Source organism: Crocuta crocuta, unplaced genomic scaffold (genome assembly GCF_008692635.1).
Source record: "Crocuta crocuta isolate KB4526 unplaced genomic scaffold, BGI_CrCroc_1.0 scaffold830, whole genome shotgun sequence".
In the NCBI taxonomy this organism is placed as follows: Eukaryota; Metazoa; Chordata; class Mammalia; order Carnivora; family Hyaenidae; genus Crocuta; species Crocuta crocuta.
This window is the reverse complement of record NW_027531513.1, coordinates 818,382-837,637: the sequence shown is the minus strand read 5'-3', so window position 1 is coordinate 837,637 and position 19,256 is coordinate 818,382. Positions and strand designations below refer to the sequence as shown.

General features: G+C 38.4%; 2 protein-coding genes across 4 annotated transcripts in view; one reads left to right on the top strand and one right to left on the bottom strand.

Moving 5' to 3' along the window:
- ASB3 (ankyrin repeat and SOCS box containing 3) overlaps positions 1–19,256 on the top strand; it is a 117,120-nt gene that overhangs the window by 14,918 nt on the left and 82,946 nt on the right. The window lies entirely within an intron of this gene.
- On the bottom strand, positions 3,233–10,982 carry CHAC2 (ChaC glutathione specific gamma-glutamylcyclotransferase 2). 2 transcript variants are annotated; one of them, XM_077772346.1, is made up of 3 exons: positions 10,743–10,982; positions 6,140–6,175; positions 3,233–4,217 (listed from the first exon to the last, which is right to left on the bottom strand). In XM_077772346.1, the coding sequence occupies exons 1-3, from the start codon at positions 10,875–10,877 to the stop codon at positions 3,834–3,836; spliced, it is 555 nt and encodes a 184-aa protein (XP_077628472.1). In that variant the 5' UTR covers positions 10,878–10,982; the 3' UTR covers positions 3,233–3,833. The 2 variants fall into 2 exon arrangements, with proteins under 2 accessions (XP_077628472.1, XP_077628473.1); XM_077772347.1 differs by lacking the exon at positions 6,140–6,175.

Sequence of the window (19,256 nt, the reverse complement as noted above, 5' to 3'; positions counted from 1 at the left end):
TTAATGAGAATTAAGGAGTATATTTGTGATGAGCACTGTGTGTTGTATGGAAGTGATAAATCACTAAATTGTACAGCTGAAACTACTGTTACACTGTATGTTAACTAATGGATTTAAATTAAAACTTGAAAAAATTCTGTGAAGGATAGGAAAGTTGAAAGAATAAAAGAAATTGTAGGGTCAAATGGTGGTTTTTCCAGTTATAGAATGTGTATATGTATGTTTTCAAAGTTTTTAAAAAGACAAGAAGGTTCAGTACAGTTAAATCAAACCACCAAGAGATTAGTGTTAAACTATAATATATTTTTAAGTTATTTTTGAGAGACAGAGACAGAGCACAAGTGGGGGAGAGGCAGAGAGAGTGGGAGGCACAGAATCTGAAGCAGGCTACAGGCACTGAGCTGTCAGCAAAGAGCTGGATGTGGGGCTCGAACTCATGAACTGTGAAATCATGACCTGAGCCAAAGTCAGATGCTCAATTGACTGAGCCACTCAGGTGCCCCAACTATATAATATTTTAGGAAGAGAAAATGAAATTTAAGAAGAATGAAAAAACCCTGAGATTCACTACAGCTTATATTCATTATATAAACTTAACATACAGAAGAGTGATTTTGGTAGTTGTCTCTGGAGGAGTTAAAATTAAAAAATTACAAAATCATCCCACTGATTTTTGAGTTTTTAATACATGACTAGGGTGAATTTATTTTAAGGCTTTAGAAATGCATAAAAAGAGGTTATTAAGAGCTGAACAAATACACAGAAAATATAGTCACAGTATTTTTGGTGAGAAAATATAAATATAATTGGAATATTTCATAGGTAGATTTTTTTAAGTGTATTTATTTTGAGAGAGTGCATGTGTGTGTGTGCATGCATGTGGGGGAGGGGCAGAGAGAGAGGATCTTTAAAAAAAAATCTCCATTAGAGATTTATATGCAAGATTTAAAAACAATTTTTTTTAATGTTTTTATTTATTTCTGAGAGAGAGACAGCATGAGCAGGGGAGGGTCAGAGAGAGGGAGATACAGAATCTGAAGCAGGCTCCAGGTTCTGAGCTGTCAGCACAGAGCCCGATGCAGGGCTCAAACCCACAAACCCTGAGATCATGACCTGAGATGAAGTCGGATGCTTAACCGACTGAGCCACCTAGTGCCCCGAAAAGTTTCTTAATTTAGGGTTTACACCCCTACACTTCTTGAATTACTAAAACTTGAAACTTAACCAGTATTTGTACTCTGAGGAATGAGAGTCTTTGAGTTTTGTGTGTGATAAGGAAAGAATGAGAAAAAAAATGTCTTGAAAGTGAGACCCAAGGACTGTAAAGATAGACAGTTTTGCTAACAAAAGTTAAGTTAGGCTTTAGGTAACTTGATAACCTTTTCATTCCTGCCAATTCCGAGCCTTTAAACCCTAGCTTTTCTCTAATTCAGTACTGTTTATTGAACTTCACCATTTTAGTCGTGTTTCCCCCTATCCCAGGGAAAATAAACATTCCTTGTTTTTGACCTCTTTGGAATATGGCCTCCCTATAAATGTTGATGGCATATCATATTTATAATTACATATTTTCTAGTCTAACTTGTGACTGAAAGCCTAGAAGGAGAAAAAATGGGCATCCCAAAGTTATCCCTTGGTCTTTATATTCTGTAACAGTTATATATTAAATGGTAGAAGAATCATTTTGGGGAGGTCACAAACTCTTGGACTTAGGTTTGTTTGTAAAACAAAAGGGTGTATCACTGAATTCACTTATGTGAGTCTTGGGTGGGCTCATTATATTTGTGGCAATCTATATACATACATCTATAAAAATTAACTCTAATGGGATGCCCGGATGGTTCAGTCAGTTGAGCATCTGACTCTTGATTTTGGCTCAGGTCTTGATCCCAGGGTCATGGGATCAAGCCCTATGTCGGGCCCCTTGCTGAGTGTGGAGCCTGCCTAAGATTGATTCTGTCTGACTGTCTCTCTCTCCCTTTGCCCTCTCTCCCACTCGATTGTGCTTTCAAATTGAAAAAAAAAAAATTGAAACTTAAAAAAAAAATTAACATCTTTATGTAATATGCTACTATTTCATTATATAAAAACAGTTAATCTTGTTTATCTCCTGAAAAAAAGATGCTGGAAAGTAAAGATGGTGAAGTTCAGGTGGGCTTTTAAATATATTGTAGAGAGATCTTGTGCTTTACAGTGAGAGAGACCTGGATTTCTCTTACTTAATATGTAACTGTGCAAGATACTATGGAAACAAACTCAGAGGAGTTACCCAGAAAATGCTTCCAGATGCAAAGTGCCTAGCATATCCTTATGAGATGCTCATAAATGAATATTAAGTACCTTTTCTTGTTTTACAGGACAAGTGAATGCCTCCTGGAAAACTAATAATGAAAATTTTGGGAAAATATTTAAAAGTTACATAGCTAAGTAAATTACCAAGTTAGGTGTTACTAAATAGAAAAATATGGAAAGAGCTGCTTTCCCTGCTATCTAAGACAACTTTATTTAATGTGAAGATTTTCTGCCCCTGACCTGCTTGCTCTTTCTCAAAAATAAACATTAAAAAAAGAAAAGAAATTATCTTGATTAGGGACACCTGGGTGGCTCAGGCAGCATCTGCAATTCTAGATCTTGGTGTTGTGAATTCAAGCCCCATGTTGGGTGTAGAGATTACTTAAAAATAAAATCTTTAAAAAAAAAAAGAAAAAGAAATAATCTTGATTAGAATCAAGATCAATTCTACATAAGTTAATCTTGTACGTTTTAAAAAACTACAATTCTTTTTTCTTTCATGTTTGGGAGAGAGTGCACAAGCGAGCAGAGGAGGGGCAAACAGAGGGAGAGGGAGAGAGAGAATCCTAAGGAGGCTCTGTGCTGTCAGCACACAGGGCTCTATCTCATGAACCATGAGATCATGACCTGAGCCGAGATCAATAGTTGGATGCTTTCTTTACCTACTGAGCCACCCAGGTGCCCCTAAAATACTATAATTTTAAAAATCATTTCAAACACTGAACTTTCATTATATATATGGTTCTGTTAATTTGTAATATCAGAATGGCCATTTATCTTTTTTCTAAGTTTCAGTGTAAAATTAATACAAAGTAAAGAAATGACAGACTACATTTAGTGGATGTGATTTGTATAATGTAAGTTGTGCTTTTTTAGTGGAATGCTTTTTTCCATGTAGTAAAATGCATTTATTCAAAAAAGAAAGTAGAGTACATTATAATTCCAAGAAAATTTTTTATATTAAAAATGCCAGTCTTTTTGACTTAAATTGGAAAGGGCCTTAAATAATACCTGAACAGGAAATTCACAATCAAGGTTGAAATCTTGTATTACCATATATTTCTAATTACACATTATTTTAAGTTTGTATATTTTAAACCATGGTTACAGTATTACTGTACAGAAATACATTAAAGGTATTACCTTTTGGTTTAATTCTTTACAACTTCAAAATAGAATTGTGATATGAAATGACAATTATTTTTACTCTGATAAAAACAAGCTCTGAACTGAACATTGTATTTTTTCTAAAGAACTCACTTCTCATGAGCAAGTGTTCAATATTATATAGTTAGGAAACCATTATATTATTAAAACTTGAGATTTTTCTTTAACTCTATCCCAGTATTTTAAATATTTAGGTTTTTTGGATACATGCTACTAAACTACACATTTGATCATATCTTGAATAATACAACATTAAAAATAAATAAGATCTTCAAGTAAACAAACATGTTTCCAGATCATAATGCCAGTGTGCATGAACCTATTCTTTGAAGACCAAAAGCTCTGCTTGTTTGGAAAAGTCAATGATTAGGTCTTTACAAGCAGGTGAGGTTCCGTTTTCCTTCTAAACGTTCCTTTACTAATTTTTCCAAAGAGAAAAGATGCTCATCTGCATCTTCTGGCACAAGGTTCCTCATAGAATTTGCAAGTTCAAAAAGATACTCTGTATTTCTTCCACTTGGACCAGCTGCATTAAAAATTTGGTCAGCAATGTCTTCCAGAGGGGCAGGGCCAAGATAATTAGGATTATCACATGTTCCGATATATAGCAACACAGTGAATGGCTTTGTTGTGGAATCTTTTGGATAAAAAATGACTGTTGTGGTCCTGTAGCCTCCTTTCTCTCTGAAGTCAAGGTATGCTTTTACTTCTTCTTCCTTTCCTACTGGCAGTCTGTAAGCAACACCCCATACACAACCCTGTTGAAATATGAAAAGAATGTATTATTTAGAATTTATAGGGCTAAAATAGGTGAAGATATATTATGTTCTAAGAAAATAGCTTGTATATTCTTAGAAGTCAGTGTAGTTTTGCTTTACTAAAAGTGCACTGAGGGGCATCTGGGTGGCTCATTTGGTTAAGCATCCGACTTTGGCTCAGGTCATGATCTCACGGTTCATGAGCTCAGGCCTTGCATGGTGCTTGAGAGCCTGGAGACTGCTTTGGATTCTGTCTCCCTCTCAAAAATAATTACTAAAAAAAAAAGTGCACTGAGAGGTACAAACTAAATAAAGAAAATCAGCATTTTAAATTCTTCAGTCTGAAAAAGTAATTTATTGCACAGAAGGATATTTATCATTGTTAAAGTTTTAAAAATCCTCTGTTGTAACTAGTGGGACTGAAAAAAAATCAGGTGTTCATTTGGTCATTAAACAAATATAGTTCTAAAGTTTTAAATACGTAAACATTTCACTGATGGTATAGGACAGTCATTTCTAAACTGTTTCATGGAGTGTTGTAGCCACTTTGGAGCCTACTTTAGGGGATGTAAGTGTTAGGTGCTCGCTGGCAGGGCTTTGCTACTCCAACTTTAGCTAGAGCTGAGCAGCATTTACCTTTTTATGTACCGGCTATTCCCTTATTTACAGAAAGGGCTCTTTGTTTTAAAAGGTCTATAAGAAAGCAGTCGACTACTTAAGGTCATAGCAGGTTCATTTTATTTGTTCATATTCTCTCACTGCAGGAGCTTTCAAATATCCTTTGCAAATTATTCCATGCCGAATACTAAATGGCAGTCTCTATTGTTGAGAGCCCATGAACAAAGTGTGAGTAAAAAACTGGATGCAAAGGTTTTTTGGTTTGTTCTTTAGTGTTAATAAAATAACTGTGATATAAGCAGAATTTACAGTTTGTAATTATAGATTATCTAGTTTCTTCACAATCCTTAATCACTAATTTTAATTATTAAATTCTAGGTTGCTATGTATCTTCTTGATTTTTTTTTTTAATGTTTATTTTTGAGAAAGCGCAAGCTGGGGAGGGGCAGAGGGCGAGGGGGACAGAGGATCCAAAATGGGCTCTGAGCTGACAGGCTGACAGCTAGCCCGATGTGGGGCTCAAAATCACAAACTGAGATCATGACCTGAGCCAAAGTTGGATGCTCAAAGGACTGAGCGACCTGGTGCCCCATTGTTGAGTGAGTTTAACATTCTGTAAAAACAAAGTGCCATTTACTGACTTTCAATTAAGGGTTACAGTTACCAGTTTGAAGCCAATTTTATAGATGCTTTTCCTAATGTAAATTATGAAGGCAGTGCATTATTTCACCATTATTCATTTGCTGTTGATAGCTGCTTGACTTTTATATCAAAGTCCTTTCCAAAGTTAAATCTTTATTTTCACAATATAAAAGTTTGAATCTATGCCTTAATAAAAGGATTGAAAATATTTAAGAAACAGAGGACTGTTAGGTAAATATGTTTTCTAGTGCCCCAAACCTGTTTAAAAACTTGTTGTGATATTAAAAAATTAGGCAAGGAAGTGATAATTCCTGACAGGGATTTTTGCTGAGAACAGTAGACTTCTAACAAATATGAGGAGTGTTTTAAGGGTTCCTGTCTGAGGGCTAGTTCCATAAATGCCAAATTCTTAGTCAGTAAACTCAGTAAGGAAAAAAAGAAAGACTGCGTGCTATTTGGTTTTATTTTGTTGTCTACTCTGCATTCTGCATTCCAGCTTTCCCCAACAGTTAAAAAGAAACAGTAATAGAGAGGAATTCTAGACCTAGTGTTCAAACTGTCTGTGATGACTGTTAATAAAATTTCATTGATTATTAAAACAGAAACAGTCTCAACATTTTATATGATTAAAGACTATACAAAAAAGAATAATAATACCATACCCCAGGATCTTCAACAAGAGTCACAACTCTTCCAGGCTGTTTTAAAATAAAAGTAAAAAAAACAAAATTTTTTTTTCTGAATCAGTTTATCAACTAACCGAGCATTACCAATTTATTGTTGACATGGAATATTTTAATTGTTTGTACTAAACACCTCCCAAAAGCACTTATTTTTATGATAAATTTTCAAGTGAATTAAATAAGAGAATATACATTATCCAAATTATCTTGACTCTTCTAAAAGATTCCCTTCAATTTGTGTATATTAATTATATTATGTTCACTTAAAATGGGTATATTTAAAAAAACACCTGTGACCAAGGCTCATGTAAAATGAAACACAAAGGAAGAAGCAATTATAATCAAAGTTCTGATCAGATTGCTATAGTTTTATTAGGGAACAAAACATTCTCTTCTAGAGTGCTTTCCTATAAAAGGGAAGTAAGTGGTTCTCAAACTTTAATGTAGGTCACAATTACATGGAGGGTTAATAAATACATTGCTTGGCTACAGTCCCACAGTTTCTGATGCTGTAGATTTGGAGCTGAGAATGTGCCTTTTTTTTTTTAATGACTACACTTCCTACCTGGTGCCAAAGGCTATGTATCTGCTAACATGTTGGCATCATTAGTGAGAATACTGAATTCTAAGACACATTTTAACATATTTATTTGCCCATTGTCTGGCATACAGGGAGCATAAATAATTCAGGTATTTCTGTCATCTTATTTGCTATTTCCTTCTAGTCTTTGTCTACATGTATAGACAATCTGTAATCATGGAAAACAAAGGATTCTTATTTAATTATATTTTCCTGTTAGTCTTATCATACATTTTAATAGTTGCCATAATATTGTATCATCAATAAGCTATAATTTAAACATTCCTATATTGTTGGGCATTGAGAGTTGACTTGTTTTCTATTTAAGATGATGGTATAAAGAGGATACATATGTTGATGTGGGTCATGTAGGCATTGCTATATTACTTTCAATTTCAAGGTGAATTAGGAACTATTTATTGAATACCTAGTGTGTGTTGTAGAGAAGATAAAACCTTAATTCTTCCTTTCAAGAGCTTATATTATAATTCTGGAACACAAACTTAACATGCGAAATAAGTAGAGAACACTTAAAGGCTAAGATGTATGGTATGAGTGCAGTAAAGAATTCTGAGTTTTGGGTGGTCAGAAAGGAAGACAAAATTCTGGCAAAAGGGCATGACTCACAAATGCAGGCCTAGAGGCAAGACTACACCAGGCAAAATGTTTGACTTTAGCAGAGGGCCCCACCTGGAGAGAAGATTCAGAAAGATAATTGGAGAGAGAGGATAGTCCGATTTGAAGAGCCACAGAATGGAGGGGAAATTAGGGAACAGTGGAAAATAAGCCGCCACTGAAATTTGGGAGAAATAGGAAATTAGGAGCTACTGTAGCACTAGAGTAGCAGCTGACTGGCATGATTAAAGGTGTTTGGGGAAGGTGAGTGGTAAAGTGTATATAACATGGTTAGAGTGGGAAGGAGTTAGACCCTGAGTAGGAAAGGTTAGTGGTCGAGGTGACAAGTTCTGCACTGTCTTTCCTTTCTCCCTTTATATCCAGCAGTCACCAGTTATTGGCAGCTCTGTCTATTGATTCTTTTTCTGTATGTCATTTCTCTGTATCTTCCAGTTGCTTGCTTAGGGACCTCGCTGCCTGCCTCTAGTTTTGTTTACCTCTAGTCTACTTGGCACTGGGATGACTTTCTAATGCAAAAATTAGGTCATTCACTCCTGTGCTTTGAACATTTTCAGGGTTTTAATATTCTATAGGATAAAAGTCCTCAGCATGATTTAGCTACAAACCTTATTTCATACCGGTTTTCCCCTCAATCTGTACTGATTTATTTATAAGTTTTAGAAACATTCATATCTTTGGACATACTGGTGCTCAGTATGGAATGTCCTTGCTTTATTTTTTATCCCTGGGATACCCTCCTGCACTACATCCATAAAGGGTTGGCTCACTCCCCAGGTGACTTTGCAGTAGATCCTTCTCCTAAACTGTAATTTTTCCTTTTATTCACCTGTCTTCTATTTACCCATATAAGTGCTCAGCAGTAATTGTTGAAAGGGGGAGGAGTGGTAGAAAAGTCCTTGACTTAAGTGGTGGCAGTTGAAACAGAAATCATTTTAAGAGGAAATAAATGGACTCCCTGTGACTGCTTATGGATGAACAGACATGGACTTTTGGCACTACTGAAAATTTACTTGGAAATATTTTCTAAAACTTACGTTCTTTGTCTTTAAAATACATATGTTATTGAGAAACAATGTATATTTGTAAGTCACAAAAGCTTTCTCGGGGGACTGAAATTAAAGCAGGGGTCTTTCAAGCTGAATGGGATGAGTTGTAAAATGAGTTACTATGAGTGTTTTCATTGAGTAATGAGTAATTTTTCTAATCTAGATCTAGAAATATTAGAGATTTAGTAAATGTTCATGATCATCTTCTGTGTTAAAATGTTCTTTTTGAAATTGAAATATATTCTCTCTGCTGTGAAAAATTTTTCACATTTAAATAAATCCTTAATTTGGGTGAGACCTTGCCAGTTTTTTTATATATAAATGAGATGCTTAATAAAATTTAGGAAGAAATTAAAGTTTAATGAAGCTAAAAAAAAGGCATAATTGAAGTAGGTTTGGTATTTTTCCCACAAATGTGACATTGCAGTATGTGGAAATGAGCCTAACATTTGTTTAATAATATCACATTTCATATGTAATGATGACTAACTTACTAGGAGCATATGTTGCTGGAAAAAAACATAGTCCTATAAAACGTCAATGTCATTCTTCTAATTTGCTGGATATCTTTGTAGCCTTTTATATTGTTTGACACTTAATATTTATATAAGGCTGGTGATCCATTGTAATAAAAAATATTAAGTAAAATAGTATTCTTTCTAGGTTTTTTTTTTTTGGTAACAAAACAGTATACTAAAAATATACTTAAGAGTTTCCTTTAATTTGCTATGATGTATTCTTTAAATAAAAGTAGGTATAAAACTATTAGCCACTGCAGTCCCCCATTCTCCGACATACCTGTCCTATATTTTAGTAAATTTAAGGAAAAAGATACTGGCTTTTATAGCTCCTTTCTTCTTTTAAAGAATCATGAGCTGTTATATTGACTTGACAACTTACTGTCCTGTTCCAACAGTATACGTATCTCAATATTCTATCTAACAAACACATCATCAATTTTGATTGAAGCTAGAATAGTAAAATATGCTATCAGAGTCATATTTGTAAGCATTTAATACTTTGTCATTAAAATTAGAGCCTGGGTTAAGACTTTCTCTTCAGAAGTTTTAAGTGTTTATATCTGACAACTCAAAAGGCATTTTACTTCACTTAGAAGTTTTATTTAACTCTTCAAAGTCTTAAACACTGTTTTATAATTTTTTTTAAAGATTTTATTTTTAAGTAATCTCTACACCCAGTGTGGGGCTCGAACTTAAAACCCTGAGATCCAGTTGGATGCTCTACTGACTGAGCCAGCTAGGCAACCGTCTTTTATAAGTCATGAAGAAATTTTGGACTTGAAGTTTCTGTTGGCTTACGGATGTGCATTTGCCCCAGTCACTCCTGTTTTCCAGTCATCAGCCTACCATACTGTTTAGGGGCCAATATTAGTTTCTCTTTAAAAAACAGTAATCAGGCTCATAGAGCTTTCAGAATACTTTAGAGAACATATAAACAATAAAAAATGTGGTACACTTTCAAAAGTTAGTAGGTTAACTAAACCATGCACAGTATTTAAGTTATCCAAACTGTTACCCAAAACCTTGTTTTCCTTGCAGCCAATACAAGGCTGAGCTGCTACTAGTTCTCTAGTACACATATGTTGAGATGAAGGTCTTTTAATGACTGAAAAATGGATCAAAGAACTTACATTTCATATTTATAATTTAGAGAAGAAACATAGAGAAAGAAAGATTAAAATAATGCTGGACAGAGTAATGGGTACTGTGTTACTCAAGTAACAAACCAAGAACTCAAATATTTAACTTTGCCAGTAAACTCCTTAACAGCAGGAGATAATTTTGGACACTAGTTCTTTTGTGACCTTAGATATCATAAAATAAAACCTTTGGTAAGATAACCCAGAAATAATATGCTTGTTTAAACTTAAACCAATGAAAGTCTGCCAGAATGCAGAAATGCCAACAAATTTAACCGCTAAAAAGCTGAATGTGCAAGCTGATTTTAGGATTTCAACTACGTGGTGTCACGGAGATTGATTTTCCCGCCTGTTTTTTTTTTTTGGAGGGGGCGGGGCAGAAGTCGCTCTGCCTTGGGCGAGCTTGTGTGTCTTTGCCCTTGTTTCTTGCTTTCCCAAGAAACTGACCACCAGCATCTCAAGCGGCTTCGGAAGTAGTGCCCTTGGTTTGGGAGAGAAGTAGAGAGCAAGTGGGAAGGAAGATGTAACAACATTATTCCTAACTCTCTTGCTCGGCCATAGAAAATGTTGCGGTGTAGGTCCAGAAGAGTTGGACCGCGAGTTGGGTGGGGAGCGGCGCTCCGAAGGCAGTTAAGGGTGGGGGGCTGGCTAGCGCCTCACCTTGCCGGGGACCCCGCGGTGGTCGGTGCTCCCCTGCCAGAAGCGCCTGTTGTAGCCTGTGATGTATCCAACCAACTTGTCCTGATAGGGGAAGTCCACTTTCCAGATCAGGGACCCGTAACCAAAAACCCACATCCTTCCCTTGCTCCTCCGCTGCGGCCGTGGGTCAACTCTCAGCTCTGGTCTCTGAGATGCCGGCACCTGCGGTGACTGCAGCCTCGCAGACGCTGGCAACCGGCTGTGAGGGCGCAGGCGCAATGGCCGCGCTGCGCAAAGCACACTGGGACGTGCAGTTCGAGGGAAGTATTCCGACTCCGTCAGTCAACGTTATTCTCTTTCCTTGCTTAAGATATCGAGAACGATTGACCTTCGGTTCGCTAAGCAGTGGGTTCTTTTTCAGCCTCCATAGGTCCCCCTAACCTTCTTCTGTTGCGCGTGTGCAGTGAACTACATTACCCACAATCCCTTTACGGGATTTGTGGCTCAGAGATTGGAACTGTCCGCTGCCTTTTCGAAAGCATTCAAGGAGAAGCGGAAGGGCAGGGTCGCGGCTGGTGTGGTGTAGATAACCCAGACGAGACATTCAGGCACCGCGCTTCTCACCTAGGAAGACATTTTGTTCTGCTTTGAAATTGGGTTTTTGTCCATTTTGCAGACAGAGGAGCGCCAAGTTGGGAATGCCATATTGGGCTTTACACTTAAGAAACTCACCTTTCACATAAAAGCGGAAAGTTTACTAGAGAAGTTTACCTGTGAAAGAACTACTGTTGTTTCAGCCCATGTAAATTTGAGGCGCAAAACGACCTTATTTATCTTTAGTATTCTCAGCAGCTCAGAAAAGAGTAGACAAAGGTTTCTGCCTCATGTACAGGCTGTAGAAGCGGTATGTGGAACCTGAAATTGTATACAGAATTCTTATGTGCATTCTTATGGGGAGAAGCTTGATGGCTTTCATGAGTTTCTCCAACAGGTGAAGATCCTAAAAAAATGTTAAGATCTGTTGGTTAGAGCTAATGCTCCAAAATGTTGTGAGGAAGCTCACTTAAACCATCACGCTGTGTTTCTGTATGTGAAAATAGAAGCCTTAGCAAATCCTTGGCTTTTGAGATTTCCTTTTTTTAAAACGTTTTATTGGGGCGCCTGGGTGGCTTAGTTGGTTAAGCGTCCGACTTTCGCTTAGGTCATGATCTCGCGGTTCGTGGGTTCGAGCCCCGCGTCGGGCTCTGTGCTGACTGCCAGCTCAGGGCCTGGAGGCTATTTTAGAGTCTGTGTCTCCCTCTCTCTCTGACCCTCCCCTGCTCACGCTGTCTCTCTCTCTCTCTCTCCTAGAAATAAATAAAAAATATTATTAAAAAAAGATCCTGTTTAAAAAAATAATAAATAAAACGTTTTATTTATTTGGGGAGGGGGGAAGGACAGAGAGAGAGGGAGACCCAGAATACGAAACAAGCTCTGCTGTCAGCACAGAGCTGGAAACGGGGCTAGAACCAACAAACTGAGATCATGACCTCACCTGAAGTCAGATGGTTAACTTAGCTGACAACCACCCAGTCACCTCTTTCTTGAGGATTTCTATTTCATCGTCTTTAGCTCTGTGAAAGAATACTAAAACACCCAGGTTCAAAGAGTACTATTTGAACTTTTAAGAAACCAGCAAGAAACTTCTACAAAGAAAAACAGTTTAACAATAACTAGGCCTTAGGGCACCTGGGTTGTCCAATAGGTTCAGCTTTTGACTTCAGCTCTGGTCATTATCTTGAATTTCATGAGTTCAAGCCCTGCCTTGGGCTCTGTGCTGACAGCTCAGAGCCTGGAGCCTGCTTTGGATTCTGTGTCTCCCCTTCTCTCTACCTCTCCTTCACCTTCTCACACTCTGTCTCTCTCTCAAAAATAAATATTAAAAAATGTTTATATAAAAAATATTAAAGAATAACCAAGTCTTTTCATATATTCTCCAAGATTAAGTTTCACATTGCCTGGGATGGTTGGTTTCCACCCACCCTGAACTTTGAAAAATTTCAAACATACAGAAAACATTGAAAGAAAAAAATATTACCATTCATATAGTAGGCATGTGGATTCAATAACTGACATTTTGCCACAATTACTTTGTTCTCTATATGTACTTTAAAAAATTTTTAATGTTTATTTATTTTTGAGAGAGAGACAGTGTATGAGCAGGGGAGGGGCAGAGAGAGAGGGAGACACAGAATCAGAAGCAGGCTCCAGGCTCCTAACTGCCAGCACAGAGCCCGATGCAGGGCCCAAACCCTCAAACTGCGAGATCGTGACCCGAGCTAAAGTCAGATGCTCACTGACTGTGCCACCTAGGCGCCCCTCTATAGGTACTTTTTAATCTAAAACGTTTGCAGTAAGTTGCATTTGTTACTTTTCACTCCTAAGTATTTAAAGGCTAAGGACTTTGTCCTAATAACCACAAAGCCATTATTATATCTAAGGAAATTAGCAAAATTACATCATCAAATATCTATTACATATTCAGATTTCCTTAATTGTCTCACAGTTGCTTTTTGTAGCTGACATTAAAAAAATTTATTCTTTTATTCTTTAGAGAGAACAGGAGCTAGGGAGAAGGGCGGGCCTGTGGAGAGAGGGAGAGAGAGAGAAAGGAAAGAAGGAAGAAAAGAAAAGAATGAATCTCAAGCAGGCTCTGCACTCAGTACAGAGTCCCAATGAGGGGCTCAGTCCTACAACCCTGGGATCTGGACCTGAGCCGAAATCAAGAGTCAGACTCTCAACCAGGTGAGCTACCCAGGTGCCTCTATATCTGATATTTTGGTATTTTTTCCCCATCCAGGATCCACTTGAGGTTTTTTGTACTTTGTACTTTCATTTAGTCAAGAACATAGGAAAGTTTCTATAAAAGGAGGTTTCACATACAGTTTATGCATGTTAACTAGTTGGTATTTGGGGTTAAGGGGAGAGGTGCCTGGGTGGCTCAGTCAGTTAAACCTCCGACTTCGGCTCAGGTGATGATCTCACGGTTTGTGGGTTCAAGCACCGTGTCGGGCTCTGTGCTGACAGCTAGCTCAGAGCCTGGAGCCTGTTTCAGATTCTGTGTCTCCCTCTCTCTCTGACCCTCCCCTGTTCATGCTCGCTGTCTCTCTCTCTCTCTCTCTCTCTCTCTCTCTCTCTCTCTCTCTCTCTCTCTCTCTCTCTCTCTCTCTCTCTCTCTCTCTCTCTCTCTCAGAAATAAATAAAATATTAAAAAAAAATTTTTTTAAAGGGTTGAGGGGAATGGTGATAGTACATTTCTTTTGGCTTCTTCTTTCCTTAAGAAGCTCAAAGATATTACCCAGTTCTGATATTTTTCAGGTATTTCCTGTTAATTTAGATCTATTAACATCATTTGTAACAATGAGGAAGGCCAGTAAAATTTGGAAAGGGATTCATGCTTGTTTTTACTTGAATGCTATTTTTTAATGTCTTTGGAGGAGTATTCTTATGTCTGTGTTTGTGTTTTTCCTACATAGAAAGAATTTTTTCTTGTATTGGATGAATAGGCTTATAAATTGCCATAAATTGTGTGTTGTGTTCTTTTTTTGTGAAACTTGGATATAATGGCCTCAGCTGGAAGTTAGCATTGATAAGAGGCCATAAGGCAAGCTGAGGGCCAAGCACAAGTGAGCACAACCCCCTCCCCCATAAGTGTGATACCCCTCAGGCACTCTTGACTGCCCAGGAACAAATGGTTAACTGATAGAAATCAAAGTCATACAGGACATGGGTTTCCATCAGTTTACACATATCTTGGTACAGTTACAAAAAGGGATAATTTTATCAATAGCCTAAAGTCCAAGAACTCTCTACTGTCTTAATGTTAATGCTTTACTAGAGGGAAAAGCAACCTTAGTTTGACAATAGCTAGGCCTCCATGGATTTTGTGAGTCTTTAGCATATGAAAATTAAATCGGAAGCCTCCCCTGGACTTTACTTCCCCCATCTCCCAAGATATGTAACCAGTCTCTCTTCACAACCCCAGTGTAGCTCTTTTTCTGCCCACAGGTCCTGTCCCCGTGCTTTAATAAAATCACCTTTTTGCACTAAAGTTGTCTTCAAGAATTCTTTTTTAGCCATCAGCTCTGACCCCCCAGAATTACCCCTAAACCTCATCAGTATGGTTCAACAAAGTGTAGCCTGGCATTCAAGGTTCTCCACAATTTGGCTTTCAGCTATCTCTGTGGGAGAAGTAAGTGAGAGGATTCATTTTCAGAAATACCAAATAAAAGTTGTCCTGTCTAGTTAACAATAGGTTTACAACTTACTGGAAATATGTATGAGTCCCCCCATCCACCCCCCCCCCACAATGGAGTCCCAAATCCTCAATTCTGGTTCTTCTCTTCTCCATTTTGGGGGCTTATTTTTGCAGGCTTTGCAATGAGCCCAAGCCAAGGAACTGAAGTCTCTGTGCCTCACCTAAAGGAATGTACATTTGTTCCATTCAGATTACTTTTTGCCTTACTTGGGCATAGGTGACATACATCCGGTAAGGCATGTGTGGTACTCAGCCAATGAGGAAAGAGGGGAGGGACTTCACACTGGGAGATAAATTGCCTGCTATAACTATCCCAAGTGTGGCTGTCCATCTTGCTCTTGCAAGAACATTGATTAAGCCTTGCTGCACTGTGTCCCCCCAGTCTCCAGGTCTGTCCCTCCTTTGATTGGGTCATTGGGCATATTTCTCAGATTTGAGGTCTTGTCCTAGGATTCACTTCTACCCACAGGGCCCAGGTCCTCCTGTGACAGGGAAGATATCTCCCACCCCAGTTTGTGTGGCCTTTCCAAGGAAGGGCTCCTGGCCCCTCTGGGATCTGTGGAGCTCAGGATTTTTTGCCTTTGGAAACAGAAGAAGTGACCCTGGGGAAAGGGTAAAAGGCACTGTGGTGACCAGGTAAGTCTGTGCACAGACCAAGGTAGGAAAATTGGACTTTAAGTATTGTCCAGTGGGTGGGAAATCCTCAGAGGCTGAGTGTGTGTGACTGACACCTATTCTAGATATGAAGGGAATGTGGAGTCTAGATTCATAGTTCAGTTCTCCCACAAAGAGAATGGGTGGAGACAGACAAGGTTAGTTCTGGAGAGTACAGGAAACCTCCATTAATGGGGGTTCAGTGCCCCAGAGAAACTCAGGAGCAGGAACTAACCTGGTTAGGATGGGGAACAAAAATTCTAGGCCTAAGGGGAAGGGAAGAGAAACCCAGAAAGAGGCAGGGTCTCTTCATATTCTTTCAGAGAGTCCACTGGGACTGGGAGGACTAGGAGGACACAGGGAATAAGGACAAACATAAAATGATCAAATTCTGCTGTCTTGTTTGGACTAAAGACCCAATTAGTGAGCCATCTGTTTTTTGGTTCAGTGGAGCATTGTGTCGATCAGGTCCTAGTTATTTATACGAATGACAAAAGTTCTAGTACAGTGGAGGAAAGGGATTATGCTGAGACTGAGGAAACATGGGATCTTCTTTGGTCTCCAGGGACTCTCCCCTGGAATGCCTTTTAACCCATTTGAACGAATTCATATTGCAAGATTAAAAAAAACAACTAATCTTCTTTTGTAATACTGGCCTCAATACACAGGAGATGAGAAAAAAAATTGGCCTATCAATGAGACACTAATGATTGTCTAAAAAGGCTTCCTCCAAATAAACTCAGGTTGCTGGTGAAGATGTAGGTGGGGTCTTCTCCCCTATTCATTTCCTGGGTTAATAACTGTGATCATTGGAGCCAGTTGTCTGTGGTTAGTCTACCTCAGGAGGGAGACTTTAAGGAAAAATCCCAAGAGCTGCCGAAACGCCTTGCCTTCCTGTTGTTTTAGGGAAATTCCCTGCCACCTCCAGGCTGACACAGACTCCGTATTTCCACTTTGGTAAAAAAAAATGACCCAAACAAACATGGCACCTACTCCTCTGTCCAAGCTGACAGTATTTAGAACTGGAAATCATTCTTTACCTTCTGTTAGCACCTGTCCTCTTCTGCCTTCCCCTCCCTCTGATTCTGCCCCACCTAATGGTGAGGCCTGCATGACTGATTCTGTACACTCCTTGGTGTCTTGGGATCATTGGCTCCTCCTCATCCTCAATGTCAAGGACTGAAGAACACCCACTTGAACCAACCACTTCAGATTCCCTCACTAGTGTCCTAGGTAAAAACTGACAGTGGGGAACAAGTGATTGGCTGTTAAGTGGATGCAGGTGAAAAATATTCAGTGTTTAATTTAAGTTTGTTGGTTTAATTGAGCTAGACATGTATGTAGAGTTATCAACATTAAAAATGAAACTTCTTCTTTTCTTCCGGCCAGGGTCGTCAGCCAGCTGAATAAAAGTTTGAGGTGAAAGAATTCACCTGAGGCAGAACAAAGGAGATGGAAGTTTATTATTGAATACACTGCAAGGGAGAGGAGAGGCTGTCTGCATGGAGGCAGTGGGAGAGGGCAGCTTTTCAGGAGGGAAAGTGAGGAGGTTTGGTGACATGGAATTTCCCCCTTTTTGGTAACTGCCTGTCCCAACCTAGATCCTGATTAGGACAATAATGACCCTGGCGATAGGGTTAAGATGCAGGATTTAAGAGAGCTAATCAAAGGCATCAGAAAATCATCAGCTTCAAGATAAAAGAATGTTGGCAAGGCTTTTGAGACACAGCGAGAGAAGGAGGAAACCCCCACTGCTTTCTTAGACAGGCTTGGAGGTCAAATGAAGAAATATTCAGGCCTAGATACAGAGGACCTGATGGGGCAGGGTCTCCTGAAGGTTAATTTTGTCACTGATATTGCCAAAAAGTTACAGAAGAAGGATGGATGAAATGAGAAGCAGAAGAACTGCTCAGGGAGGCACAAAAGATATTTGTAAAGAGGGATGAGGAGAGACAAAAACAGAAAGTGAAGATTATGGTAACTGTGGTGGAGATGATTGAAATGAAAGCGGGAAATGATTAGGAAAACAAAGGCAGGAGAAGATGTAGCTTGAATAAGTCTTACAGCTTGTAGTCCACTGCTGGACACCTGAAACATGTAGAGCATGATCTTCCCCAAAGAAGGCTGCCTTAATAGTTTAGTTTTATCACCTAGGTTTACTGAAGGTCAAGTAAGCTAGTGTTATCTCTGTTGCAGTTTGTTAGCAAAAAGAGAACTTAAAATGGTGGCTAATTCTATCTCAAGTTTTCCTGGGTGGGTCATTGTTAAGATAGTTTTCAAAGTCTTTGATAGCCTGAAACTTTAACCTTAGCTTGCACAATAAATGGGATTAAATTCATTGGATATTTAATGAGATAAAATGTCAAAGCATTGATTACTAAACATAGGTTTGTGCTTTTAGCTTCTTGTAGAGAAACTAAGGCTATTTGGGTCTGTTGGTAAACATTCTTTGTGCTTGATAGATTCATAAAATTGCCATCTAAAGAATTCTGATATAATAGTTCACAATTGATAACTACTTAGTTTTCATTGGAGACTAAGGTTTCTAAGAGTTAAAATTCTGCTAAATGTAGGTAAGACTGATTGAAATAAGGAAAGCAACTTTGTATGTAAAAGTAGATATATATAAAAAAGAAAAAATGTAAACACATTTTTGTTGAAGGTTAAAGAAAATAATGTTGTCCTAAATGATACTGGTTGGAGAGGAATGGCTTGGGACAAAATCTAAATACAAAAGAAAGTTGTAGAAAGTTTGTGAAGGGAAATCTTTGGAAAGGAATATTGTGTGATCACGATGGACTAAGGTTAAAATAAATGGATTTTAAAAGTATACTGGTAGAGGCGCCTGGGTGGCTCAGTCGGTTAAGCGTCCGACTTCGGCTCAGGTCGTAATCTCACGGTTCGTGGGTTCAAGCCCCACGTTGGGCTCTGTGCTGACAGCTAGCTCAGAGCCTGGAGCCTGCCTCAGATTCTGTGTCTCCCTCTCTCTCTGACCCTCCCCAGCTCATGCTGTCTCTCTCTCTCTCAGAAATAAATGAAAAACATTAAAAAAATTTTTAATGTATACTTTTAGAAAGTATACTTTAAAGTATACTTTTAAAGTAGAAAATTAAAATTGTGCTTTATCCTCTATTAAAAAGACATTTTCTTAGATTGTTGGTCTGTTTTTGATGAAGAGAAAAAAGGTAAAGGTGTTTTTTCTTCTTTGCTCAAAAAGATGTAAAGAACTATGATTTTACCAAAAGGGCAGGACAGCGCGCCCTTTTGAGCTGTTTTGCTAAAGCCTTGGTTAAAATTGCCCCTCCTTTGATCCAAAGGCTGGGGAGATGGCTGGCTGCCAGCCTCCAAATGCTCCACATTTAAAGGAATGGATGCCTGTAGAGGCATGTGAGGGATGGATGACTATGATATATGAAGGGCTTTTACTGGGACACATGGGAACCATTTTCCTACACTTAGCCCAGTATATGCTGACTTGTACTTGTTGCCCCACTTTATTCAGACCTTCCCCATAATGTAACAGGTGGGTTTCCCCTCCAAGAAGCTAGAGTGCTGGAAAGAAACACAGGGAGGCACTACCATGA